This window comes from Bos indicus, chromosome 23 (genome assembly GCF_029378745.1).
Source record: "Bos indicus isolate NIAB-ARS_2022 breed Sahiwal x Tharparkar chromosome 23, NIAB-ARS_B.indTharparkar_mat_pri_1.0, whole genome shotgun sequence".
NCBI lineage: Eukaryota > Metazoa > Chordata > Mammalia > Artiodactyla > Bovidae > Bos > Bos indicus.
This window is the reverse complement of record NC_091782.1, coordinates 50566271-50593677: the sequence shown is the minus strand read 5'-3', so window position 1 is coordinate 50593677 and position 27407 is coordinate 50566271. Positions and strand designations below refer to the sequence as shown.

Sequence of the window (27407 nt, the reverse complement as noted above, 5' to 3'; positions counted from 1 at the left end):
TGCTTTTCCTCCCAGGGGAAATAGTGTTCTCTGCAGCTTCTAAAATCTGCTGGCCCCAGCCCTGACTCTGGTTCCCTTAAGCTAAGGAGGAGCTGGGGTTGGGCTGGGGACCAGGGGTGAGAAGCTTTGCTGTCACAATTCAGGACGATGGAGGATGGGGAACAGGGAGAGAGACTCTTGGCTTTGAATAAGAAGAGGGAGGTGACATCAGTAACCCTGCCACTGACCCGAACCATCAGGCTCCAGGCTTCATAGGGAAGCCCTGACTTCTCCACCCCTCCCCGTCCTTCCCACTAAGCTGAGCCCAGAAACAGAACCCAGCTCACTTCTCAGGGCTCTTGCCTGCATCTCCTCTCCAGAGACCACAGCAGCTGCCCCCAAGGACACAGCCCTGCTCCCCCAGCTGAAGTCTGAATCCTGGAGTGGAAGCCAGAGCGAAGTGCCAACAGGGTAAGAGCCTCATTCCAGACCTCAGAGGTCCTTCTGCAGCCCCGCAAAGGCCAGACCCCCAGTTCATAACCCACATCAGAGCCCCCTTGGGACAGTATGCCAGTGATGGAAAACACGTAGAGGCCTGTGGTTTCGCTCTCCTGAGTTCACTGCTCTACCTGGGGGCGGGGTTCCAGGGAGGGTGGGTCTATATGTGGGCAAGGCTGCAAAGAGGGGCCGCTTATAACAAAGGGAGAGCTGTGTGGAGGGCGGGGCTACAAGGGGGGCGGGGCTTCAAGGGGGGCGGGGTTATAAGGAAGGCTGTTTGCGGGCCCAGCCAAAAGGTCACGTGTTACTTGCTGCCCCTTCTCTTTGAGAACAGAAAGTCAAACATCCCCCACCCCAGACCTAGACTAGCCTCGCCTGTTGATTCAAGCTCCAAAGGTTCAGGGAACTGCATTCAAAGGCCCCTGCTAGCTGCCTTTGGACTTCCCTGGTGGCTCAGTAAAGAATCTGAACACTGCCTGCAATGCAGGAGACTGAGGTTCGATCCCTGGGTGGGGAGGATCCCCTGGAGAAGGAAATGGCAACCCACTCCAGTATTCTTGCCTGGAGAATCCCATGGATAGAGGAGCCTGGTGGGTTATCCAAATCCCTGGGGTCGCAATGAGTTGGACACCGCTTAGAGACTAAATTACCACCAACGGCCTTTTGCTTCTCACAGTGGTTCCCCAGGAGCATAAAATAGGAGAAGTGAAACTGATCATGTCACTGCTTGATAAGGGGGGAGGAAGCACATGGACGACACTGTTTATTGGGCCCTGTTATCGTGCAGGTCACACACAGGGTCTCCGCGCCATGAAAGGGTTCGCAGCTGCCCTCCTCATCTGGACTCTGCTGTCTCCCCGGAGAGCTGGCGGGGAGGCCTGGCCCACGCACACGGCCTGCAGGAACGGGAATCTGCAAGTGCTCTACCAGAGCTGCGGTAAGTGCTTTCTGAACGTCGGTTTCTGTTTACGGGGAAGGCAAGGCCCATACGTGTGAGATGCTCAAGCGCTTTATGGGGGTGGGGGAAGGGCAGGGAGACAGCGGATGAATGGGTAGGTGTGGAGCACAGGAAGCCCTGGGCAGAGAAGCTGTCTGGCGGGAGAGACCTGGAGAGCACGACCAGAGGGCCGGAAAAGCACAGTGACTCTCTAGATCAGAAGGGAGAGGAAGATCTGCCTGCAATGCGGAAGACCTGGGTTCGATCCCTGGGTCAGAGAAGAGAGGTGGCTACCCACTCCAGTATTCTTGCCTGGAGAATTCCATGGACAGAGGGTCCTAGTGGGCTACCACGCATACAATCACTAACCTCACAGAGCCTGAAAAAGAGCAGACTGACCGGTGAGTCTACCAAGTCATGAAACCTTGCCAGTTCAGGATCAGGAAGAGAAGCTTCCATCTGTTCAGTTCAGTCGCTCAGTCGTGTCCAACTCTGCAACCCTGTGGACAGAAGCGCACCAGGCTTTCCTGTCCATCATGAACTCCCGGAGCTTGCTCAAACTCATGTCTACCGAGTCGGTGATGCCATCGTGGTGAAGTTTCCATGACCTCCCCCAACTGCTCACCCGGGGCTCCTCTCCAGGTTACGTTGTTTGTGAGTCGAGTGAAAAGATGGTTTATGACAAAGGAGAAGACTCCTGTCCTTCTGATGATGCTGCCAGAACTCCTCTCACAGCAGCAACGTCATTTATTCATTCAACAAACACTTATCTGGCTGCTGCCAATGCCACGGTTTTCTCTAGCTCTGGACATGATAAGAGGGATGAGCCAAGGCTGTTACCCCACCGGTCAAGCGTAGACAGCAACCAGCACGCAGCCTAGTGAATAGAGCGCAGGGAGCTGCCGTGATCAGGGTCTGAGCCGAGTCTTTGGAGGGTATGTTTGTTTTCTGGGGCCATCAAAACACCACGGGCCGAGGGGCTTCAACAGTAGAGGCTGCAAGTCTTGCAAGACCAAGGTGCCAGCAGGACTCGTTGCTCCTGGTCTTGCAGGTGGCCTCCTCCTCCTCCTGTCTTCACCTGCTCTTTGTTCTGTGCCCACATGTCCCTCGTGTGTCTGTGTCCATTCTCATGAGGACATCAGTCATAGCGGATTAAGGCCCACCCATCCAGGAAGATCCCCTGGAGGAACAAGTGGCAACCCACTCCAGGAGCCTTGCCTGGGAAATCCCACGGACAGGGGAGCCTGGCAGGCTGCAGTCCATGGGGTCGCAAGGAACCAGACAGGACTGGGTGGCTGAGCACAGATACACACGTTCAGTTCATAAAGGGGCCTGAGTGGGGAGAAATGAGCCCAGTCTCAGGATTGCATTGTTGAATGAAGATGAGAGGGACTGGCTCACGAAGTCATGACCTTGTGAAACATGACATCTTGGCGGTAGACAGGGGGCAAAATGCTGCTCAGATTGTAGGCAGTGGAAAGCAGATGCCCTTTAAGTACCCAAGCCGGCCCCACAATATGCCAACGAGGGTCATCAATGTTACACTGAGCAGAAGCTGGGCCCTACGACTGGCACGCAAGGAGTGCCTCACAGATGTCCAGACTTGACTCTTAAAAAGAGGGAACATCGAAGATTGAAATACACACACACACACACACACACACGCACAAATTTTGTTTAATGTAGAAGAGAAGGAAAGACTGGGTGCTGGAAGTGTTCATCGCCTTCCTCTTGCTCTTCCCTTGGGGATGGGATGCTTTCTGCTGGCATCTGTTCATCTTCAGGGCAGGATGAGAAGCAAAGCTTGAGATGAATGCACCGCTCAGGATTTGTTTTTCCAGTTCACCCTCCCACAAATGGTTGCCATGGCTGGTCCACCCCTCAGACCAGCCTGCAGCCTGTGTCCAAGCCTGGCAACCACCTCTCCTGCCGCTGCCAGGAGCAGATGCTCCAGGGAAACGGATCATGTCGCTGCAGCCTGGGCAGAACCCCTCCCTCTGAAGAGGCGGCTGCTCTGTGGAGTCAATGAGTGCTGGTCACAGCCTTGCTCTAAGCACTCAGTGGAAGAAATGAGGGAGACGCAGTTCTAGTCCAAGAGCAGCGGGAGGAGGGGCCGAGCAACAGGGTGAACGCCTCGTGGGAAGGGCTGGACTGGAGACGGCAGGGATGCGATGATGGCTGGAGAGGGTGAGGCTGAGTCTAAGCCACCAGGGAACCTGTCCTCAAGCTTGAGTTCAACCATGTGGGATGATGAGAACAGTGATTACAGCATCTCATGTTCATAAAGGGCACATGTGTTAGGCGTCACACTAAGTACTTTCTAAGCGTTATTTTTATTTACAGATGTGTAAACTGAGGGTGCATGCTAAGTCACTTCAGTCATGTCTGACTCTTTGCCACCCCATGGACTGTAGCCCGCCAGGCTCCTCTGTCCATGGGATTCTCCAGGCAAGAATCCTGGAGTGGGTTGCCATGCCCTCCTCCAGGGGATCTTCCAACCCAGGGATCGAACCCAGGTCTCCCGCATTGTGGGCAGATTCTTTACCATCTGAGCCACCAGGGAAGCCTGAGAATACTGGAGTGGGTTGCCATGCCCTTCTCCAGGGGATCTCCCGGAACCAGGGATGAAACCTTGCATCAGACATGATGAGCAGTGAAACAGCAACAAACTGAGGGTGAGTGACGTCAGATAACTTTTCTGACGCCACCAGGTGGCAGCGGCAGAGTGATGCCCTCCAGGGGCACAGGACAGGCATTAAGCAAATATCTGTGGAGTTAAAATGCATTGATTCCAGGCCACTCTGAATCAACTGGCGTCTAGAATGTTGTCAGAAGGCAAATGGCGTAGGGGTGGGAGCGGGAAGGAGCATTTAGGCCGAGGACCATGTGAGTGAAAGCTGGGGAGCAGGTTTAGCCTCAGGGGCTGGGGAAGGGCTGGGACACGGGGGAGGGTGAGCGATGAGGCGGGAAGGGTGAGCAGAGCCCAGGGGTGATGGGTGACTTTAATGTGCCAGTGCAGCCAGGGCCCGGGATGCTCCGATGGCTGGTTAAACATCATGTCCGGGGTGTCTCTGAGAGGTTTCCAGAGGAGATGAGTGCTGGTGCGGTGGACTGAGTAAAGCAGATGGTCCTCCCGGTGCGGGCGGGCAGCTCCCAACCTGTGAGGCCTGACGCCCGCACAAAGGTGGGGGCAGGGAGTACTCACTCTCTGCCTGACTGTGAGGCTGGGGTGCCCATCTCCCACCTGCAGTGTCTCCACCCTGGGTCTCAGGCCTTCAGGCCACACCAGCGGCCTTCCTGGGGCTCCGGCTCACAGATGGCAGACTCTGAACATCTCAGGTTCCATCATCACACGAGCCTACACCGTGTAACAAGTCTCTTTCTAGGACAGATACAGATATGTGTCATGATCACCAACACGTCATGACCTGTGTGGGGGTTGGAAAAGAATCTCCAGGCAGGATGAAAGGAGAATAAAGTTTATTAGAGTGGGAGACGCTCTTAGAACAGCGGGCTGGCTCCAGGGAGAGCCAACCCTTTCAAGGGCTAGTAGCCAATGTTTATAGCCTCAAAACAGAAAAAATTCCTACTGGAAAGGGTGGCATTAGGTGGTGGGTTAAGATGGTAGAGGGTGGCTAACAGGGTAGAAATTTTACCTAATATGGAGTCAGGGAACTGGCCACTGGCCGGAGGCCCACGGCAGCAGTTGCTATGGGTTCGGTCAGTTCCAGAGATGTTTGTCCTGTGACCTTGGGACAGGACTCCACACAGAGGGCATAGGTTCAATCCCTGGTCTGGGAGCTAAGATCCTCTATGATGCATGGTGCAGCAAGAGAAAAAAAAAAAAAACCAATAATCCAGGAAGGAATTTCTGGGAGCCTACATTAGCATCATTTCAACATCCTTAATGTCAGAGGGAGACTTTGATGTACACTGGGGTCAGCAGAGAGGAAAGTGGTGTCCTGGGAGCTCCCCCAGAGATGGGTCTCCCTCCTATCTTGCCAGCTATCGAGCTGTGGGGGACCGAATGGCTGCACCCCCCTCCCCGATGGAGAAGCCCCCTTAGCTACTGCATTCGCTGCAGGACAGACTCTCAAGGTATCCCACCAGTGAGGCCTGTAAAGACTGTGCTGTGATGCTGCATCCAGGCCTGGGCTTTAGATGTCTTTGGGCACAGCGGGCTCCTGGAATCCCTGTACAGGTGTGTTCACATCATGATCGTCCACGGATGTGGAAGAATCAGCAATCAAGGATTCGCTGTCTTCCGGGTTTAGCGCTTCCTTTCCCCCTTCTCTGCTCGTTTTATAATCTCAGTGGGAAGGGGAGATCATAGGCTAAAAACTGTTCTGAACAATATAAAAATCCTCAAGGTGAAAGAAGGAACTTCACAAGCAGTTACTGGGCGCTGGCCTTAGACCAGGAAGTGAGCAGAAGTGTCTGAAAAAGCAGAAGTCCTGCTCCATCCAAATGCTGGTGCTGCCGCAGAGAAGAGGGTGACAGTCTTTACAAAAGCAAAAGGGGGAATTAAAGCAGTCAGGGGGCCTTTCTTCTGTTAAATCCTAGGGCAGTTTCCAGGGCTAGAAAAAACCCAGGGCCCCCCCTCGCATACCTGCCCAGACGTCCACCAGTGAGGTTATTTCTGCTTCTGTCACATAAAGACGAGAGGTGGATCACGAGAGTGCAGGTGATGAGAAGATGAACCAGAGATTGGGGGAAACAGAGCCGGGAGGGGAATAACGAAGCCAGCACGTGGGGGCAGGGAGGTCGGGAAACTTACAACAGGGGAGGCTGCGTGAGGCCTAAGAGCTTGCGGTCTGGAGTCCGCAAACCTCACTCCAGCCCCTGGGCAATCCTGCTTCCTCTCCGGTGATAGTCAAGAGGGTATGTGAGTTTCTTGCGGTGGCGGTAACAAGGTACCACTTGACACTTAGCGGCTTTAAAGAATTCTTAAATCCTGAGAGTTTTGGAGGCCAGGAGTCCAAAGTCAGTTTTGCTGGGTCCAAGAGGACCCTCCCTCGAACTCCCCAGGGAAGGAGACTGTCCTCGCCTCTTCCAGCGTCTGCATCCCTGGCTCACAGCCCCTTCCTGCATTTCCAAAGCCAGCAGCACAGCGTCTGGCGTCCACGGTCACATCCCTTCCTTCTTCCGTGTCCTGTCTCCCTCGGCCTCCCTCTTGGGAGGCGCCCTGAGATTAGGACGATCTCACAGTCTCAGGATCCTTAGCACAGTCAGTTCTGCACAGTCCTCTGTGCTACCTGAGGGAAGACTCACAGATCCTGGGGATGGAGACATGGATATCTTTGGGAACCATTCTCCAGCCCACTGCACTAGGGATAAGAATCTTATCAGCATCTCAGGGCCGTGTGAGAATCAGGTGAAATGTGATGAGCATATACTAAGCGCTCAGTAAGTCTTTGCTGCTGATGACTTGTGAGATACTTCACAGTCACTATGGGTATATTTGACCACAAGCTTCCTAGAAGTTGGGACTTCCCTGGTGGCTCAGACAGTCAAGAATCTGCCTGCAATATGGGAGACCTGGGTTCAATCCCTAGGTCAGAAAGATCCCCAGGAGAATGGAATGACAACCCACTCCAGTATTCTTGCCTGGGAAATCCCATGGACAGAGGAATCTGGAAGGCTACATCCATGGGGTTGCAAGGAGCTGGACATGACTGAGCAACTAACATTACACCGTTTACAAAATCAAACCAGTTTTTAAGGAGATGTCCAGCTTTTCCTGACCCTGGGATAAGCCGTGAGGAACTTCTCTGTAGCGTAGATGTTACCCTGGACAGCATTTCCACAGGCAAAGCCACAGTGACTCATGCCTGGTGCCCTCAGCGTGGACCAAGGGCTCGTCACCAAAATGCAACTGGAGATGATTTTGCAAAGGGCTGCAGTGGAAGCTTCTCTGAGTGTGGCCCTTGCAGGTCTGAGTTGCTCAAGGGGAAGTTGGGTGCCCATAGGAACGAGTGAGTTACACGCGGTCCAGGACTCACTGCATCCGTGAATGTCATTGTGGTCATTGCTGCTGTTACTGCTGTGATGGGGTTTTTGGTAAGAGTTGGAGAGCAGTTGTATTTTCTGACAACAGCCTTGAGTGTAGATCCTAGTGTTGTCAGTTAACATGCCTTGACATCAACCAGACAAAGAGGAGGGTCAGAAAAAGTAAGAGACGTGTATACAGGTGGGGAACAGGTGCTCCCCTCCAAACCTCAACCCCAAACAACGGTTCGGGAGAGGAGGTTAACTGAAAGAAAAGGGCCACCCGCCCAGGAACTGTGTGCCATCTGGCTTGGTTCCTTCTCTGGGAAGCCGTGTGATGCTCCAGGACTTCCCTCTAGGATGTAGAGTAGCCGAGTGAGCATCTCGGGAGCCCTCTGCGGTCCTCCAGGGACCAAGCACGTCCATCTGGGATCTGGGTGCAGCCCCGGGGGCGGGGGCCTTCCTGTGCAGCAGGCAAAGGGCAAGCTGGCACTGTGAAGGACCCACCTCCTTGCGAGGGACCCAACAAGGCTGAGCTGTGCCTCCGCGCCTTCTTGAGAGTCTGCGCCAGTTTCCCCCGCAGAGCCTCTCTGCCTCCGGAACAGAAAGGGGTGGGGGGCGGTAACCAGCCAATGGCCAGAAAGAGGAAGAAAAAGATCCGGGGCCCGTAAGACGCTGCTTCCAAGCCTCAGTTCAGCTCAGTTCAATCGCTCAAGTCGTGTTCGATTCTTTGCGACCCCATGAATCGCAGCACGCCAGGCCTCCCTGTCCATCACCAACTCCCGGAGTTCACTCAAACTCATGTCCATCAAGTTGGTGATGCCATCCAGCTATCTCATCCTCTGTCATCCCTTTCTTCTCCTGCCCCCAATCCCTCCCAGCATCAGAGTCTTTTCCAATGAGTCAGCTCTTCGCATGAGGTGGCCAAAGTACTGGAGTTTCAGCTTTAGCATCAGTCCTTCCAATGAGCACCCAGGACTGACCTCCTTTAGAATGGACTAGTTGGATCTCTTTGCAGTCCAAGGGACTCTCAAGAGTCTTCTCCAACACCACAGTTCAAAAGCATCAATTCTTCCACGCTCAGCCTTCTTCACAGTCCAACTCTCACATCCATACATGACCACTGGAAAAACCATAGCCTTTACTAGACAGACCTTTGTTGGCAAAGTAATGTCTCTGCTTTTCAATATGCTATCTAGGCTGGTCATAACTTTCCTTTCAAGGAGTAAGCATCTTTTAATTTCATGGCTGCAATCACCATCTGCAGTGATTTTGGAGCCCCCAAAACTAAAGTCTGACACTGTTTCCACTCTTTCCCCATCTATTTCCTATAAAGTGATGGGACCAGATGCCATGATCTTCGTTTTCTGAATGTTGAGCTTTAAGCCAACTTTTCCACTGTCCTCTTTCACTTTCATCAAGAGGCTTTTTAGTTCCTCTTCACTTTCTGCCATAAGGGTGGTGTCATCTGCATATCTGAGATTATTGGTATTTCTCCCGGCAATCTTGATTCCAGCTTGTGCTTCTTCCAGCCCAGCGTTTCTCATGATGTACTCTGCATAGAAGTTAAATAAGCAGGGTGTCAACATACAGCCTTGACGTACTCCTTTTCCTATTTGGAACCAGTCTGTTGTTCCATGTCCAGTTCTAACTATTGCTTCCTGACCTGCATATAGGTTTCTCAAGAGAAATCCAAGCCTCCAGTGGGGGGTTAACCCTGCTCCCGGGAGCACAGTGAGGTCAGTGGGGGGTTCACCCTGCTGCCGGGGGCCACAGTGAAGTCAGTTCAGGTTCACCCTGGCTGCTGCGAGCACAGTGAGGGCAGCAGGCTCCCCTGAGTGCGGCCTGGCATCTCTCCTCTGGCTGGGTGGGTGCTGCGTGAGCCCCAGGAGAAATCCAGAGGAGCACGATCAGGGCTCCCTTCAGCTGTTCACCCTTAGCATCCTTTCCCATAGCTGCGGCCTTTCTATTTGGGGGTCTTCTCTGTGTTTTAGTGTTCAATTCTATTAAGAGGTTTTCCTGGTGGTTCAGTCAATAAAGAATCCGCCTGCAGTGAAAGAGATGAGGGTTTGATCCCTGGGTCAGGAAGATCCCCTAGAGAAGGAAATGGCAACCCACTGCAGTATTCTTGCCTGGAGAATTCCATGGACAGAGGAGCCTGGCCACAGTGCTTGAGGTCACGAGTTCCACACAGTTGTAGCAACTAAACCGCCACTGTGTTCTATTGAAATATCCCTTTAAACAATTAAACTCTGTTTGCATAACCAAAGCTTTGTAAATTTAAAAAATTGGTTTTATCACAGGCATACATCCATGGGTCGCAAACTTACTAGTAGAATTGTCTTAAGCAGGTAAACAAATACAACCAATTTGCTTAAATGCTTTAAAATCTTTAAAATCATACAAAGTAAGCACAGGTTATCACAGTGACTGTTCACTTACTAGGACCCTTTTCTTAAACTAGTGTCAAGATATTGGTTGTTCAGTCACTCGGTCATGTCCAACTCTTTGCAACCCCATGGACTGCAGCACACCCAACTTCCCTGTCCTTCACCATCTCCCGGAGCTTCCTCAAACTCATGTCTATTGAGTCCGTGATGCCATCCAAGCATCTCTACTGTGGATTTTACTTAATCATCTCTACACCGATATTTATTCTTCCTTGTATTCTTACTTTTTTTGGAGTTATAGCAATGGAAGTGTGAAAGTGTTAGTCACTCAGTTATGTCCAACTCTTTGCGACCCCACGGACTGTAAGCCCACCAGGCTCCCCATCCATGGAATTCTCCAGGCTTGAATACTGGAGTGGGTAGCCAATCCTTTCTCCAGGGGATCTTCCCGACCCAGAGATCGAACCCAGGTCTCCCGCATTGCAGGTAGATTCTTTACCATCTGAGCCACGAGGAAAGCCCAGTTATAGCAATAACTAGGTCAGTATTTTCCAAGGATATGTTCCAGACCAAACATAAAGCCTGTCATTCAGACTAGCCAGAACAAAGGTTTTAAGTTACCAATCAATTGATCCTGGGCCTGGTCAGCCAGCAAGTTGACATCTCTGCACTTGAACTTGACCTATTACATCCTGAAGACCTTTCAGCCCCTTCCTGTCTCAGGGCTCCCTATGTCCTGCTGCTTCTCCGGCCACTGATGCGTGTTTCTCTGGGTCATTGTGAAGCCACCGTACCATCATTATGCATCAACCTGGCCTGTCAGCATTGCTGGAAACATACACCCACCACCCTAATGTCAGAAATACAGTGAGGGGATCATTTAGCAGCCACAACGGATTTTATCTTCTGCACAGCTGAGGCTCACCTTAACATATTTAGCAAACTTATTCTCTTAGAACATAGCACTGGGTTATCTTTTTACTTTGTGTTTGCTGATGCTGGTTTGACTCTCGTCCAGCTTTCAGTCCAATTTTTACATAAGACCACTTGAGCTGATCAATCCTTCTGTTTTAATTTTTTCCAAGCCCTTGTGTTCATATATATATATTTATACACATTTTATATATATACACACACACACATGTTTTTTTCCTGGCTTATTCACGATGCTTTGTCTTCACTCCTACCTACTTACAAAGATAGAAACAAATCCCGTGGTTCTCTCTAGCCTATGCAAACTGGTGGAAACGTTCTGGATCCCCAAAGAACTAAGAACAAGGCTTCATGCCCATCCAGGGTTTGTGATGTGACGCAACTTCCTTCTCGTCTGTGCTCAGGCTGCCTCACCCAGACAGGCCTGAGAAGTGACTCTGAACGGCAGAATCCCCGGAGGTGACGTCTTCAGGAGCCCCGCACGGTGGGCACTGCCTTTCTTCCTGGTCCCAGAATCTGCCTGGTGGCACCCGAGTCCGCAGAAGGGAGCAAGTCCCTGGCGGCCCCCGCCCACCTGCCCCCTCCCGGTCAGAGAAGGCATTGCAGCTGCCCACCCCCGGCATCGGCTCGCAGTCTTTTTCAGCTCCAAGGCCAGCACAGAGGACTTGGTCTCTCCGACTGCGGTCTGCAGAGGCTGTGAAGCTGCAGGCGGAGTGGAAGGAGGCACGCTCCAGCCTGGGCGGGGTTCCTAGAGCAGCTGCTGGGCTCGGCCTCACGCTCTGTGGGGCTCAGGCATCCGTCCCTGACCGGGGCCTTGTGGCCGTCTACTGTGGTCCTGGATGTTACTTGGCCTTGAAAGGAGCCTGGCAGCCAGGGTCTGTCCATGACGACCTATTTCTCCACAACCTGGTGCTCTGCAGGCATATGGGGAGGGGTCAGCATCCTTCCACCCCCACGCCCGCACCCAGCAGGCACGGGGCAGACAGGGGACCTCTTACAGAACTTGGAAATGTTCTGGCCAGACAGAACCCCAGGGCTTCATTCCAAGCGTCTCCTCGTCCAGAAGAGGAAACTCGGAGCCAGGGAAGTAGCGTGTTCTGACCACAAGCCACGGAGCAGCGTGGCCGCCGCTCCGCCCCCGAACCCTCCTGGGCAGCCCTGCCTCCTGTCTCCTCCGTGGCGTGGCCGCCGCTCCGCCCCCGAACCCTCCTGGGCAGCCCTGCCTCCTGTCTCCTCCGTGAACACCAGGGTGTGAAACGCACCTGATCTCAGATCAAGGATGGCACCTACACTGCGACCAGACCCTCTCCTTCCTACTCACACCCCCGATCCTCTTTCTAGGCAGGCCTTCTCTGAAAGCCATGTGCCCACATCCCTTCCTGCCAGGCCCAGGCAAAACAAGACCCTCTGTGTCTGCAAGACTTGAGGGGGCTCATTTACAATACTGAGAGGACCATTTAGTTCCATAAAAGTTCTATCACTGCCAACTGTACATAGAAGTGACATGGTTCCAGAGAACAGTGAAGGCGATGCTTGTTTAGGAGGAAAGCTGCCTTCTCCTGTGGTATGAGCCCCGTCGAGGGTTCTAGCAGTACTTAGGAAGCAGATGACCGTCACAGAGGACAATGATGGAAATGGGACAGGTGACTCGGACCCCGAAGCCCACAGCTTGATGCCAGCAGCCGGCTTCTTCTGGTCCCTTCTCCATGTGTACAAAAGCTTGCTGAGAGCAGCCAGCTTCTGGCATCAAGGACGATGCCCAAGTCCCACCTGCGTCCCCCGGGATCGGCAGGCTCAGGTCTAGAGCCTGGATGGTGCCTATTCTGGGAGCACAGCACTGGAGGCCTGGTTCTCTGGCATCAATACTCCAGTCTGGCCGGCACGGAGCCGCTGGAATCCAAGCCGGATGGAGAATGGGCAGGGAGATCCTCTCCCGGGGAGCACAGCTTTTCTGCCTCACACTTAGCTTCGGTTTTAACTAAACGAAAGAGCAATTCTTGTGTCAGTGAATATGCACATTTCAAAAAAAAAAAAATCCCGGAGGAGGACAGAGCATTGCCAGTGGCTCTTGGTTTATTTGAAGCAGCGGCTGAACAGCAAGTATCGTGTCCAATCGTGTCTGAGGTTTTAGAGCCAGTCGCCAAAACAAGGAGCAGGAGGCGCCTGTGCAAATGCTGCTGATTCCCAGGGTCTCAGGGACGCCGCCTTCCTGGGGGAGCAGACCTTCAGGAAGGCAGTGACGGAGAAGCCAGAGAGCAGAGACCACTGTTCCCTTCCTGCCTGACTCGTCATTGCCTTACGTCTCACCCGCTCCAGAGCCCGAGTCAGATGCTCAAACACCTTCATGGAAAAGGCAAGTTGTGAAGGAAGGGGGTCAGTTGCAACACACAGTAAAAGTTGCAAGGACTAGAGGTCATCTCATCTCAAGGAGGAAACTACTGTTCCGCTCCATTTGATCTCCAGGAGGGATTTGGAGACCTAAGACACCCAACCTTCTCCTTTTTCGAAAGAAAAGCTCCTAATTGAGAAGCACCGCCTCCTGATTTATGAACATGGCAGCTGGCCTAGGTGTTCCTTAACCTCGTGAAGGGCAGCGACACAGCTCTGAGAGCTTGGGGTAAATCAGGCTCTAGCAATTTACAGCCTCTGCTGTAGAGAGAGGAGATGTTAGTCTGGTCACACCTTTTTTTTTAGATGCCTCGTCCTGAAGGCTTTCCCTTCCTGGATGCAGAACATCTAAAAAAAAAAGCATCTTACTGTTCAGTTTTACCATCTCTATCCTCTGTATCAAAGTGATATCACCACATGAATCCCCAAGAATTACAAATACGTAACTTAGGGGTGTGTGTGTGTGTGTGTGTGTGCGCTCAGGCATGTCCGACTCTTTCGCGACTCTATGGACTGTAGCCCGCCAGGCTCATCTGTCTGTGGGATTTCCCAGGCAAGAATATGGAAGTGGGTTGTCATTTCCTCCTCTAGGGGATCTTCCCAACCCAGGGATTAAACCCATGTTTCTTGCATCTCCTGCATTGGCAGGCAGATCCTTTACCACTAATGCAAAGCCGCCAAAGTAAGGAATCCACCTACTCAATTCAGAGTGTCCTTGCTAGCCCAGGAACCCAGTGTTCAAGCATGTCCAGGTCATGCTATTTCCGTCAGCACCCCAACACCTGACATTGCTAGGTAGATTTTGGCCCAAATCTGTTGAACTGTTTCTTGCCACCTACAGTCATCACTAAAATGTGTATTTCCTTTACAAAAGGGCAAGAAAGCAGGAGGCCTGAATATGAAGGACTCTGAAGATAAAACTATTTCTTTGCTGTCATCTTTGAGTCCACAGCATTTAGCACCATATACGTCATCAACAGTCATTACAAATTAGTGGAGTAGGTTTAAGTTATAGGGTTTCCTGAGAAATGACCAGTGACACAAGGAATCAAGTGCAAATTTATTTGAGAAATGATTCTTGGAAGAACCAAAAGAGAGTGAAGAAGTGAGTCAGGGAAGAAAAGGAAGCCGATCAGGTGACCACTGTGGGCAGCTGAAGCCCAGTCCTTCTGGGGCTCCTGGGAGACCCGAGAGACGTGCCTGGGGTGGTCAGATCTGAAGGGAGAGGGAACTGGAGTGTTAGTCTGGCCACTTCCGTGTGTCATGGTGGTTCCTGGGTACGTTGTTTCCCCAGCACGTCTGGCCTGACTGTGTACAGAACAAACTCACTCCCACACCCAGAGAAAGCCCTCAGGCAGAGCCATGGAACTTTCAGGAAGACTTTGGAGAGAATAAATGCCCTGCTACAGTGTCCTTGTGCATTGAAATCCCTCCCATACACAAAAGCATCCATAAACAGGACACTGGTGAGAGAGACCAAGACAGCCCATAAAAAATGACCAGCGCACCCTGGAACGGGCACGCTGCGGCCTCCACAGGATGGAAAACTGTCTTGCTATAAAATCTGTGGCTAAAATGTGACACAGATCTTTCTATACACATAGCTGAGCTTGCCTGAAAGAACGGGAGATCTCTGGGAGCCAGAATGGAAAGAAAGCACAAACGCAGGGTGCAGAGGGCACTGAGGTTGTGTCTGGCTCAGGCCCTGAGTTGGTCTCCACGAGCCAGAACACAGCTTCAGCAGCTGTGTGCACGTCTGGTCACTGCGGCCTGTGCGGCGCAAAATGGGACTTGATCCCGTCGTGAAGCCAGGACCTGCCGAGAGTGACAGCCCCAATAAACAGTGGATGAGAAACAAAGGAACTTACCGGACTCTGTGCGGCCTCTGGAGGAAATAACGCTTCTCTGAGAACCAGGAGCTCCATACCTGATATCAACACAGTTTTGAGGCTCAAGTGTGGAGTCCCTTCATGATCCAGGTGATCCCAAATCTAGAAATCACATTAAAGTGGGCCTCACCGGGGAATACCTGAGACGTGTTGGCAGAAGAAAATGTCAATTTTCTCCAGAGGAACACCTACTCTCAATTTAACTTTCACACGATTTCTGAAGATTCAGCTTACAGTCCAAAATTTAAGACCACAAGGAAATAAACCACCATAAGGCAAAGGCAGCAGAAAAACAAAACGCAGAATTCTGCCCCGAATACATTAGATTTGGAAAATGTGAAATACAGACTGTAGAAGAGAGAACACCTGATTTGTTTAAAGAAGTGAAAGAGAGAATCTAAAACACGAGAAAGGAAAAACAGAACGTCAAAAAAAAAAAAAAAACCTGAAAGATTTGACAAAGAATCAAACAGAAGCCCTTAAAATATTTAATTGTTGAAATACAAAGCCTCAGGGCTAGGTTAGAACACAGATTTAAAAATGGCCTAGAGAGAGGGACCCCCCTGGTGACCAGTGGCTAAGATGCTGTGATGCCCGTGCAGGCTCGGTCTCTGCTCAGGGAACTAGGTCCTGAATGCCACTTAAAAAAGAGAGAATCCTGCCTGTCACAGCAAAGATGCCGCGTGTCACTAACTTAGAGAGAACTAATGAACTGGACAAAAGGGCGGTGATATTATTCAAAATGCATCACAGAGAGATAAAGAGATACAAGCTTCAGCTACAACACAAAATAGAAAAAACAGGGAAAATGCAATTTCTGAAGAAAAATACTGGAATTTTCTAGAATTAATGAAAGACCTAAACCACCAAATTCACTGCACACAAATTCCATGTGGGATTCATAAATAGAATACCAAAACTAGACCCACTGGAATAAAATCGCAAGTTAACAAAGGAAAAAAAAAGTAATTGGTGTAAGGAGAAAGAAAAATTACATAGCAAGAAATTTTATTTAGAGTGATAGCAGATTTTAATATAGCAACATCAGTATACTCAGAAGAAAAAACAGCAATCAACCTTGACTTCTGTCTTTAGGTAACTATCATGCCAAAACTAGAGGGAATTAAAGACTCTTTTGGACAAACAAAATCTAGAGTTTGCCACTAAAAAACTCTCAGTAATGGAACTTTCTAAGGAACACTTCAGAAAGAAGTAAAATGATCCCAGAAATAAGTTCTGAATTGCAAGATGGACTGGGACGAAAGAACTGACAAATTTAAATAAGCAATGAATGTGAGGATGATAAAAATATCTAATTTGAAATAAGAATGCATTTGTTTCTTATTGTCGCATAATGAATTACCCTAAAATTTAGCCGCTTAAAACAACAAACATTATCTCACAGTTTTTAATGGCTGACTTTATATGTATATATATAATCACACCTTTTTATCCCTTTGTCCACCGGTGGACATTTATGATGCTTCCATGTCTGGACTCTAGTCGGTGATGCTGCTGTGAACATGGTGGTACAGATCTCTTTTCCAAGTTCGCGTTTGTGTTTCCTTTGGATGTACTCCCAGAAGCAGAATTGCTAAATCATATGGTAGTTCTATTTTTAATTTTTTGAGGCTCTGCCAGCTTGGATTTTGAAAATCAGCTCCCTGCTCTTTAAAGAAATGCACCTAAAATGCTGTTCTACAGCGAGCGTCCCATTGAATGGTGAAACGTGGGAAGCATTCTCTTTAAAACCAAGAATCAGGCAAATGGGAGTGCCTACCGTCACCGCTTCCGTTCAGCGTGGTGCTGAAGGCCGTCACCAGCACAGAAAATACAGCATTTAAGGGTCTGCAGAGAGGATACAAAATAGTATTGTAGGCATGCAGTGTGACAACATAGAAACGTGTAACCTAAAATGTATGGAATTAATGACAGTTGAGTTACAGTTTATTTTGAAATCGATGTATTGCATTATTCCAAGAGATAGCTAGTATGTGTAGCTTTGGTGAATTCACTTTCACAGCTGTAGAACATATCATTTGTGCATAGACTACAATTATATACATTCTCCTTCCAATAGATATTTAGGTTGCTTCCAGTTTTTCACAGTTACAAACTGTTGTGAGCATCTATTATTTACGTCTCCTTATCTCAGAAAAAACTTCCTAGCCCAGGACTTTTCTTTCCGTTTTTCTGAGGCTTAAGCCTGGGCAAAGGTAGCGCATTTCTCTCGTTTCACCAGTTTTGTCTGGTAATGTTTCCATACAGAAACGGTTTTTAAACGCTATGTTCCGAAAACACAAGAGCAGATGGCAAGAAAAGGCTGAACGGTATCCAAATGGTTCCAGCCGTGGCGCGAAGGAGACGGGTGAGGTGTTGAGTCAGGCCTGCCTGAGACTTTACTTTGATCAGCTCACGGGCAGCCCTGAACTTGTGTGCAGCCCGGTGGGAGTAAGAAGGCTGTGGGTATTCAGCAGGTGCACGGCTCTCATTTATCAGTCTGAAGTCAGCTTTCCCATCTTATTTTTCATTTCAGTTTGCCATCTTCTAACAGAACTCTTTTTATATTTTTAGCAAAAGTATATTTAATCCTCTAAACAGGAGGAAAATATAATAGGATTGTGTTGGTCCAGGAAGCAGAGAAATGATTCCTCTTCTCAATTAAGAATTTATTTTGCTGGCAGAGGGTCCAAACCAAAGGCAGCTGGTTCTTCTCTCCTCCGGCATCTGGCAGTGAGTGCTTGCAGACCTGGGTCATTCATGCCACAAGATCCTACTCCTGGGTGGTCCATGCCCTGCAGACGAGAAACTTCTCCCTCTTTCCCATCAGGGAGAGCTCTATTGCAGAGTTGGAACGTCCAGCAGACTCCTTCTGGCTTCATCACATAATGTGAGATGCGGGGGGTTGGGGGGGGAGTGGTTTGTGGTTCTAGGAATGAGGATTTTGTTTCCCTGATCAGTACAAGACATCCTGGTAGAAACTCCCGTTAGGTAACCTCTCCACCTTGTCAGGAAAAGGTTCTTGAGAGTCCCTTGGGCAGCAAGGAGGTCAAATCAATCAACCCTAAGGGAAATCAACCCTGAATGATTGGAAGAACTGATGCTGAAGTTGAAGCTCCAATACTTTGGCCACCTGATGTGAAGAACTGATTCTTTAGAAAAGACCCTGATGCTGGGAAAGACTGAAGGCAGGAGAAGGGGACGGCAGAGGATAAGATGGTTAGATAGCATCACTGACTCAATGGGCATGAATCTGAGCAAACTCAGGGAGATAGTGAAGGACAGGGAAGCCTGGCATGCTGCAGTCCATGGGGTCACAGAGAGTAGGACATGACTGAGCGACTGAACAGCAACAGACACCTTCTCAGGGAAGGTCCATGGTCTCTTTAGGAAGAGTCAACTGCATGTCCTGGAGATGCTGGAGAATGCTGTGTCTCTAATTCTCGGATAAAGAATGAGTCTGTGGTCCCCCCTTGAACACCGCCCTCCTCATTCCAGGGCCTTCGTGGGGCACTCATGCTCATTCTAAATCAGGGTGGCCGGACTCAGAAACAGTGCCACTCTCTGTCCCCTTTGCCGAATGCTAACCATGAAGAGGAAGGTCTTCACACGTGTTATGTACTGAATGTGTCCCCTCAGAATTCGTATGCTGGGGCTCTAAACCCCGATGTGATGGAGTGTGTGTGTGTTTATGTTCTCAGTCGTGTCTGACTCTGCAACCCCATGGACTGTAGCCTGCCAGGCTCGTCTGTCCATGGGATTTTCCCAGGCAAGAATACTGGAGTGGGTTGCCATTTCTTCCTCCTCTTCCCCACCCATGTCTTCTGCATTGGCAGGTAGATTCTTTACCACTGTGCTACTGAGGAAGCCCATAAGGTGATGGTATTTGGAGGTAATTCGGGTTAGATGAGGTCAGGAGCGTGGGGACCCATGATGGGATTAGTGTCCTTCTGAGAGGAAGAGACCAGAGTGGATGCTCTCTCTGCCTCTGCTGGGTGAGGACGCACAGAGAAGTCTGCAAACCTGGAAGAGGGCCCCCACTAGGCACCAAATCAGCTAGCATCCTGACCTTGGACTCCCAGCCCCCAGAACTTTGAGAAATAAGCATTTGTTTGTCATTTCAGCCACTCAGTCTGTGGTATTTTGTTATGACAGCCCGACAGACTAAGATAGACCACCAGCTCCGTCAGTAGTCTTGCTTCTCAGGGAAAGTGTAAATTGGTGTTTCGTCGTGTGGCTCTGATGGGGGATTGGAGACAGCAGTGGACAGTTTCTTACCAGGCGTGGGGAGGGCAGTACTCGAGGGAGAAGAACTGTTTAATAAACTGATCTCATACTAGAAGCACGGGAGAAATGAGTCTTAAGAATTCTGCCCGCCTCCGTGTGACAGAGTATGGCCAAAACTGCCTTAGGGGTCTTGAAGACAGCGATGGGAAGGAGACGGGAGGCTGAGCAAGGAAACCCCCACATAGCTGGCTATCCAAGCCACCCTCTCCGACACCCGTTAACAGCAATGAGCCACTGCTGCACGCCCAACTCATGGCTTCCAGGATTCGATCTTCCTGGGAACAGTCATCTCATGTCAGGGAGGGAGTTTTGCCTGAACCCGGAAGGTTGAGTGGGCATAGAAGTTGTCAACCCCATACTGACCACAGGCCTCTCCTGATTTCTCCCAGGGAACAAGCTTCTCCTGGGAGAACCTGCCTACCATGCTGGAGGGAATGGAAAATGCACAGCCACTCTGGAAAACAGGCTGTTTCTTGTAAAACCAGACATACGCTTACCATAGAACCCAGGAACCTCAGTCCTGGGTATGTATCTCGGAGAAATGCAGACCGTGTTCACACAAAAACCTGAGTGTGGAAGATCATGACAGCTTTATTCGTAATGCCCCCAAACTGGACAGATGTCCTTCTACATGAAGGACAGGTGCGCAGCTAGGCTGTGAAATATCCACACTGCAGAAAAAAAGCTCCTGAGATACACAGCCACTTGAATGGGTCTCCAGGGCCACTTGGAGAAAGAAAAAATCCAATCTTAAAAGGTTGCATATGCTGATTATTTTATAATATCTACAAATATTGAATCACTACACTGTATGCGGAAAACTAATATGATACAGTATTGTAAGTCTACTATACTCGATTAAAAATAAATGTGTACATGTTTTTATATTTTAATATATATATGACGAGTTAAAAAGAACACTTCCATACTTTATGGTTCCACATGTGTAACTTTCTCAAGATGACAGAATTGTGTTGCTGAAGCAGTGATTTGTGGTTGCTGGGGTGGGAAAGGGGAGCTGGAGCCACAAGTGATTGTCAAGGTGCAGAACGAGGAAGGTTCTTCATGTCTGTGTCTTGACTGTAGCGGTGGAAGTTGAAGCTATGAATAGCAACCCCACCACTAAGATTGACTTTAACCTGCAAAGAGATCAGCCCAGGTAACGTGGGGTGAGTGTGCAGACACAGCTTGCACACAGAAGACCGTTTGACTCTATGTTGACCATAAAATAAGAGATTTAAAGTACATGTGTATCTTTTATTGAGTTTATGTTTTGGCCATGTAATGTCATAACTAGATGATGGAAGCATTATACTCCAGATGAAAGCAGAAGCGTTTTCTGGTTCGTCCGTGTATCCCCAAGGCTGTGTATCAGGTCCTCAGCAAAATGAATGAGGAGTTGAGTTGCATTTCCCATTCTTCAGCCACTAATGTGCACTGTCAGTGGGAAGACAAGTTCAAGTTTGTTTGTACTCTTATGGTCAGATTTTATGTGGCACCATGATACCCCCAGGTCTTCCCAGATGGCACCAATGGTAAAGAATCTGCCTGCCAATGCAGGAGACACAAGAGATGCGGGTTCGGTCCCTGAATTGGGAAGATCCCCTGGAGGAGGAAATGGCAACCCACTCCAGTATTCTTATCTGGGAAATCCCATGGACAGAGGAGCCTGGTGGGCCCCAGTCCACTGGGCTGCAGAGTTGGACACGGCTGAGTGCTGAGCGCAGGGCATGTGATACCCCACGATAACACACAATAAAACTGCATTTAGTGTTTAAAGTGCAAAAGATCAGTCGTAAGAGCTTCGAATGGGTCGTTATTTCCCTTGAGATATTTGGCAAGGTGTTTTCGATGAAAGCTCATCTCCATTGCTTTTTAATCTCTTTTTGGCCTCAAATGTTTATAATATAAAAAACCACGTCCTCCTAAGCTCGTGGAAGTCAGGCTCCGGTTATCCCTGGGGAATGGAATTCAGAGGCCAAAAGAGGGTGCAGATTCACACCCTTTATCTGTCAGTAATGAGTTCCAATGAATCCCGTTTCTTTTGCAGTTAGAAGTAAACAAGATAAGGGATACAGACTTTTGAACTTGGCAGCCAAAACCTACCTTCACACTCAAAAATGCGTTCGCCCAGCTTCCAGGCGGGCTGTGGGATGTAGGCGTTCTTGCCCGCAGTGTTACGAACAGTAGCCGTTCCACTGGGCTGGTGCTCATTGCGTTTGGTTGTGTCTGAGATTAGGAACCATGTTTAAGCATTTTTGAACACCCAGTCTATGTATCCAGGCTTCCCTGATGGCTCAGGTGGTAAAGAATCTTCCTGCAACGTGGAAGACCCGGGTTCAATCCCTGGATCAAGAAGATCTCCTGGAGAAGGGAATGGCTCCCCACTCTAGTATTCTTGCCTAGATGCTTATATGGACAGAGGAGCCTGGCAGGCTATACAGACCACGGGGTCATAAAGAGTCGGACACAACTGAGTGGCTAACACCTTCACACTTTCACTTCTCTACACAACCACGCTGAAGAAACAGAAATCCAGATCACATACCCGTCTTTGGCTGTGTGAGTCAATTCTCAATGAAATGCTGACCGAGGAGACTGGAATGGGGGCAGAACTGCTATTATTTGAAATGCAATGGCCCATCGGGAGCTTTGCGTGCTATTCTGCAGTAATAAGATTTGACAGGTGGGGAAAAAGGAGAGACCAGGAAATAACAGAACAACTAGCTAGAATGCATTTACCACCTCGTAAGTCATTTCTTTCTCTTCAAAGGCAGGAAAAGAGGATGGGGCAGGGGGGAAAGGAACACACCACAGCACGTCAAGGACAGAAAAGAGGAAATTAATTTTGTGTTGCCATGGTAACGGATTTCCAGCCATGGCATCTCACGGAAGCCTTCCCATCATCTTTTTTTTTTTTTCAAGGATCCACAATGACCCTTGAATGTTATCATAGCAATCACACAAGAAAATTAAAATACCCCATCAAAACACAGCCATATAAGAAGGCAAACTTTCAGATCCACGCACAACTAGGCCTGTATGGCGAACAGAACACAAGCTTGCAAAACTAGTAACCACCCCACCTAAAGGAAGAAGTCAAACGCAAGATCTGTTTATTTTGTTTTATTTGCAGAAGAATTCTGAAAGACAGCAGAGGTCCATCTGCTAATATTTGGCCTGAGACAAGATTTTCATCCACACTCAGAAACTCCATCCTAAGCGCCAAAGCAAATACCTCTGTTATGATGATAATAAAGTTAATATGCACTAACACCTTTCCGAAGAGTATTCCAAGTGCAGGGGAAATTAGTCACTGGCTTCAAAACTCAGGCTTCCCAAGTGACTGCTGGCACCCACCAGCGCCGACATGAAAGTCCAGCTTCCCTCCTGCTCTCGTTCAACTGCTTGACCTTGCCTCTTTTCCGTGTATTTATCCAACCAGCTGAGATATGTGGTTTGTGGACACGTCCACTGTGATCAACCAGCCCCATGTCCACTGTGATCAAACCAGTCCATCCTAAAGGAAGTCAACCCTGGATATTCATTGGAAGGACTGATGCTAAAGCTGAAGCTCCAATATTTTGGCCACCTGATGCAAAGAGCCGACTCTTTGGAAAAGACCCTGATGCTGGGGAACATTGAAGGCAAAAGGAGAAGAGGGCGACAGAGGTTTGGATGGTTGGGTGGCATCACCAACTCAATGGACATGAGTTTGAGCAAACTCTGGGAGATGGTGAAAGACAGGGAAGCCTGGTGTGCTGCAGGCGACTGGGTCACAAAGAGTCAGACATGACTTAGCGACTGAACAACGACAACAGGCAGAGCTGTGCAATTTGGAAAACGGGACCAGCTGCATGAGACTTGTCCCCTCCTGTGTCCCTCAAACCATCCAACCGGCAGCACAGAGGCTGCAGGGAGCAGAGTGACTGCCGTGGACTCGAGGCCTTGGGGATACGCGTGTGCCTGAGACATATCAGCAGCAGCCCAGCCCGGTGCGCCCACCTGGCCCCATCGGGCCCCACCGACCTCGGAGAGGAATCGCACTTCCCCAGGCCGTGCCGCTGGGCTTTGTTTTCTTGCCCTGATCCCAGCTGAGAGCCCAATGCTGGCCAGAAATGCCCCAGGCCAGCTCATCCTCTCCCGGATGACCGCTTGAGTCCAGCCCCTCCCGGGAGAGCACAGGCCATCAACAGATCTTAAGGCCCCAGAATGGCTCTGGAGCTGAGATGTGTGAAGACCCTACACACACTAAGCCGCATCTGTCTTTCTAAGTCTCTTCTACTCCAATGAAGGAGTGCGAACTGGTTCAGGGACGCGTGTGACCAGCACTGCCCTTAGTGAGAAGGCAGATGCTCCTGGCTGCTTCCCCAGCTGCTCCCTCACCCTTCTCCCTGGGGATTTAGTGTCCGCTGTTTGGAGGAGGCTGCCTTCCAGACACACCTGTGCCCCGGGCGTGGGGGCAGCGGGGCAGCTTGGGGGGCATTACGCTCACCCACTGTAACTGCTGCCCTCTCTCAGGCGGACACCATACAGGAGGACTGAGCAGACAGAATAGAGGTAGAGCTTAGAGGCTAAGGAAAAAAAAACTCGATGAAGAGATCATATATCTCACCCTGAAGCTTCTCGTCTTTTCTCAGCTCATTCGCTGCCGTACAGCAAAGTGTCAGGAAGAAATATTTATCTCCGCGCTTGAAGCCCAGGAACACCACTCTCATTAACTCCCCAGTTTTATTCTTTCAGAAGATCCAAATTCAGATAATCTCGTTTCTATGTGGTCAAATTACCCAGGGCAAGTGTCCAAGGAAAAACCCCCCACCCTGGTCTCCAGTCAACTCTCACTCCATATTAAGGAGATCTGCTTTAAAAATGCAGCCCACTTTCTTTATTTTGGTAGCTGATTCTGTAGATGTTTGTCTGGCAACTGAGAAAGCAGTTCTTCAAAGCAGTGGTTCCTCACCAGGTGAGTTCATTCCCAAGAGGGTATTTAGTAAAATCCGTAACCTTTTTTGTTGAACTTGGGGCTGGGATGCTACTGGGTCTAGTAGGTTAGAGGTGTAGGTAAGATCCTACAGCACACAGAAAAAAAAAAAAAAGGATTTTCCTCAAAAAGGATTTCTGACCCAAAATGTCCATGGTGACAAAGTTGAGAAATCTGGCTTTCAAGTTCTCCATAAGTTTACTGTATATAATCCCTATTATTCATTCAACAAACTACTACTTGGAATCTAGTATAATCTTTTTCTTATGAATGTCTTTGTTTTCTTATTTAATTTATTTTGTTTTTCGGCCGTGCTAAGTGGTGTGGAATCTTATTTCCCAGACCAGGGCTCGAACCCACTTGCCCAGCAATGGAAGCAGGAAGCTTTAGCAGCTGGGCCACCAGGACAGTCCCACGTAGGATGATCTTAGCACGTGACGCTGGGCTCTGAGGCTGGGCCGCTTGCCCTGAAGCATCTAGTAGAGGAAAGGCAGAGGTTTACAAGAAAATAAAAAATATTTTTTACAGAGCGTGCTAAGTGCCCGAGTGAAAATACCAGTCGATAGAGGAAAGGCCGTAAGTGCGTGAGGGTGTGCTTGGGGGACAGAGGAACAGATGTTATTTTCCCCGAGACAACTGTGAACTACATGTTCACTCTAAAGTACAAAATTCATTCTCAAAAAAAAAATTAAATTCACTCTCAAGTATAAAATTGAAATAACTGCTAGGAAAGATCACCAAAGCCCTAAGCGCTTCTTAAGCCGTCTGTCTTTCTGTGTTACAGTCACATCCTCAGAGAGAAGCGGCCCGCTGTTTCCTCTGTGACTTTGCTCCTTACTAAGATGATTTTCTTCACAATAGTATTTTTCCAGAACCAGGGAGATGTTTGATTTTCTTCTTCTGGCCTCACTTTATTCTCTCCAGCTATGCCTTTAAAATATTGATCCACACAGTGTGAGTCTGTGCCTGATAATTAGCTAATCGACACATGCTTATCCCCTTTTATCTTTCCTCAAATCGCAACTTAAATTTGTTCACAATCTTGAGGATGCACTTTTCTAAGCCTCTGTTGGTCGGCCTCTTTTTTAATACCGAGGGCCAAATATGTAGCGGGAAAAACTGTCTCCTTAAGCCCTGCTCCCATATTCCAAACTGAAATAAATGCCAGGAAGGCACAAACATGCTGATGAACGAGTAAAATGGGCATCAGAGAAAATGGCTTATCCCTCCAGGAAATTGGTGACCAGATCATAGGCGTTTCATCAGACAAAAGTGCACCTAGATTAGATTCGCAGGGCTGAACAGCCTAGTGATCGTTTCCACGGCACACACCACAGACAATTATGCGTCTTCCAGGCCAGCAGTGTGATGATTAAACTGTCTGGAATGCTCCCACCAACAAATGTGAGCTCATAGCTAAGCTGAAATTGAGGCCAGTTATGAAATAGAAGTGCCAGGTGCCACAGGCCGGCACACAGAGTATCCCAGGCATCGCGCTAATCGGTCATTAACATCCACCTTCCGGGCTCTGCTTCACGTGCCTCTGTGCAGTAGTGGGTGGCAACTTTTTATTTGTTTGTTTTTAAGTCTGAGTTTGAATCCTGACTCTGCCATTTTCTAGGTCTTAAACCTGGATAAGTCAACACCGCCTCTCTGAGTCTTAATTTTCCCATCGGTGAAATGAGGATGACCAGGCCTGTCTCTCAAGATTGTCATTCTTTCCATCAGTCCAGGTCCAGTCAGAAATTCAGAAACCCCATCAGTTATTTCAACAGAAAATTTAATACAAGGTATTGGTTAAGCAGTTGTTCAGTTCAGTTCAGTTGCTCAGTTGTGTCTGACTCTTTGCGACCCCATGGACTGCAGCACACCAGGCCACCCTGTCCATCACCAACTCCCGGAGTTTACTCAAACTCACATCCATGGAGTCAGTGATGCCATCCAACCATCTCATCCTCTGTCGTCCCCTTCTCCTCCCACCTTCAATCTTTCCCAGAATCAGGGTCTTTTCAAATGAGTCAGCTCTTCACATCAGGTGGCCAAAGTATTGGAGTTTCAGCTTCAGCATCAGTCCTTCCAATGAATATTCAGGACTGATTTCCTTTAGGAGGGACTGGTTGGATCTCCTTGCAGTCCAAGGAATTCTCAAGAGTCTCCTCTAACAGCACAGTTCAAAAGCATCAGTTCTTCGGTGCTCAGTTTTCTTTATAGTCCAACTCTCACAAGCAATTTTTAGGGAACCAGAAAAGAAAAAAAAAGAAAAAAACCACCAATGAGGAAGAAGCTACCCGCCAAGGGCTGTGAGCAGAGGACAGAGGTGAAGGGTGTTAGAATGTAGAAGTGTGACAGCAGAGCCCTTAAAGGGCTGAGATGCAGGCAGCCTCGGAAGGGGTGCCACCCTCTGAGTTACCATCGACACAGAAGCTTTGGGGGCGGCAGAGCTGAGCCTCAGCTGATTCTAGGAAGGTACGAAAGAGAGCTGGACTCTGGAACCAGCTGCCACTGCCAGGCAATAGGCCTTCAACAGGGGACACGCTTGAACATCGGCAGGAGTGTGAAGGAGAAGTCCTTCTCCCGCTCAGCCCGCCTCTTTCTGGCGCATCTCTGGCAGGTGGCAAAGTAGAAATGTTAATGCAAAGAGCCCCCAGCTTCTCACAGCAGAGCCCTGAACGCCAATTTGAAGCTGAGAGAAAATAGCTTAATACATAACCCATTCATCCACGCCTTGTGCGCATTTATGGAGTGCTTACTTCGTGTTTGACCTCAAGGCTCTGCGCCAGGCGCAGAGAATTAGGTGGAAACCCCGTGAAGTGCCCTATGGCTCAGCGACTCACGTAACGCAGACCCTCACTTAAAATCAGCTGTCTTCTCTGGGGCCCAGAGGGAAACATAAGTAAAAAGGAAATGGAAAACAAAGCAACACGAAAGAAACAGAACTCCAGCTCCTGCCTGTCGAGAGGTCTGCGTTTAGGTTAATTATTGTGAGTCAAGCCAAACGTCAAGGCACAAAGTCACACATGCTTGTGCGCCTTAAATAGTACTTGAGACACAACTGTTTGAAGAGCTCAGAGAAGCAGAAGAATATCTGGGGGACTGTCAGGGAAATCGGGAGCAGGGCGTGGCAACCCGCTCTGGGA

At 49.4% G+C, this 27407-nt stretch overlaps 1 protein-coding gene across 4 annotated transcripts in view; it reads left to right on the top strand.

Annotated features, from left to right (window-relative positions):
* The first annotated feature begins 306 nt into the window (after window positions 1-306).
* Window positions 307-27407, top strand: part of LY86 (lymphocyte antigen 86) — a 44234-nt gene continuing 17133 nt past the window's right edge. Inside the window, exons 1-3 of one of the 4 annotated variants that reach the window (XM_019986308.2) lie at window positions 307-450; window positions 1265-1414; window positions 24187-24252. In XM_019986308.2, the coding sequence (XP_019841867.2) occupies window positions 1288-1414; window positions 24187-24252 (193 nt within the window). In that variant the 5' untranslated portion in view covers window positions 307-450; window positions 1265-1287. Of the gene's footprint in view, window positions 451-823; window positions 974-1196; window positions 1415-24186; window positions 24253-27407 lie in introns of those variants that run through there. The other 3 variants (XM_070778456.1, XR_011563523.1, XM_019986307.2) reach the window with 3 other exon arrangements.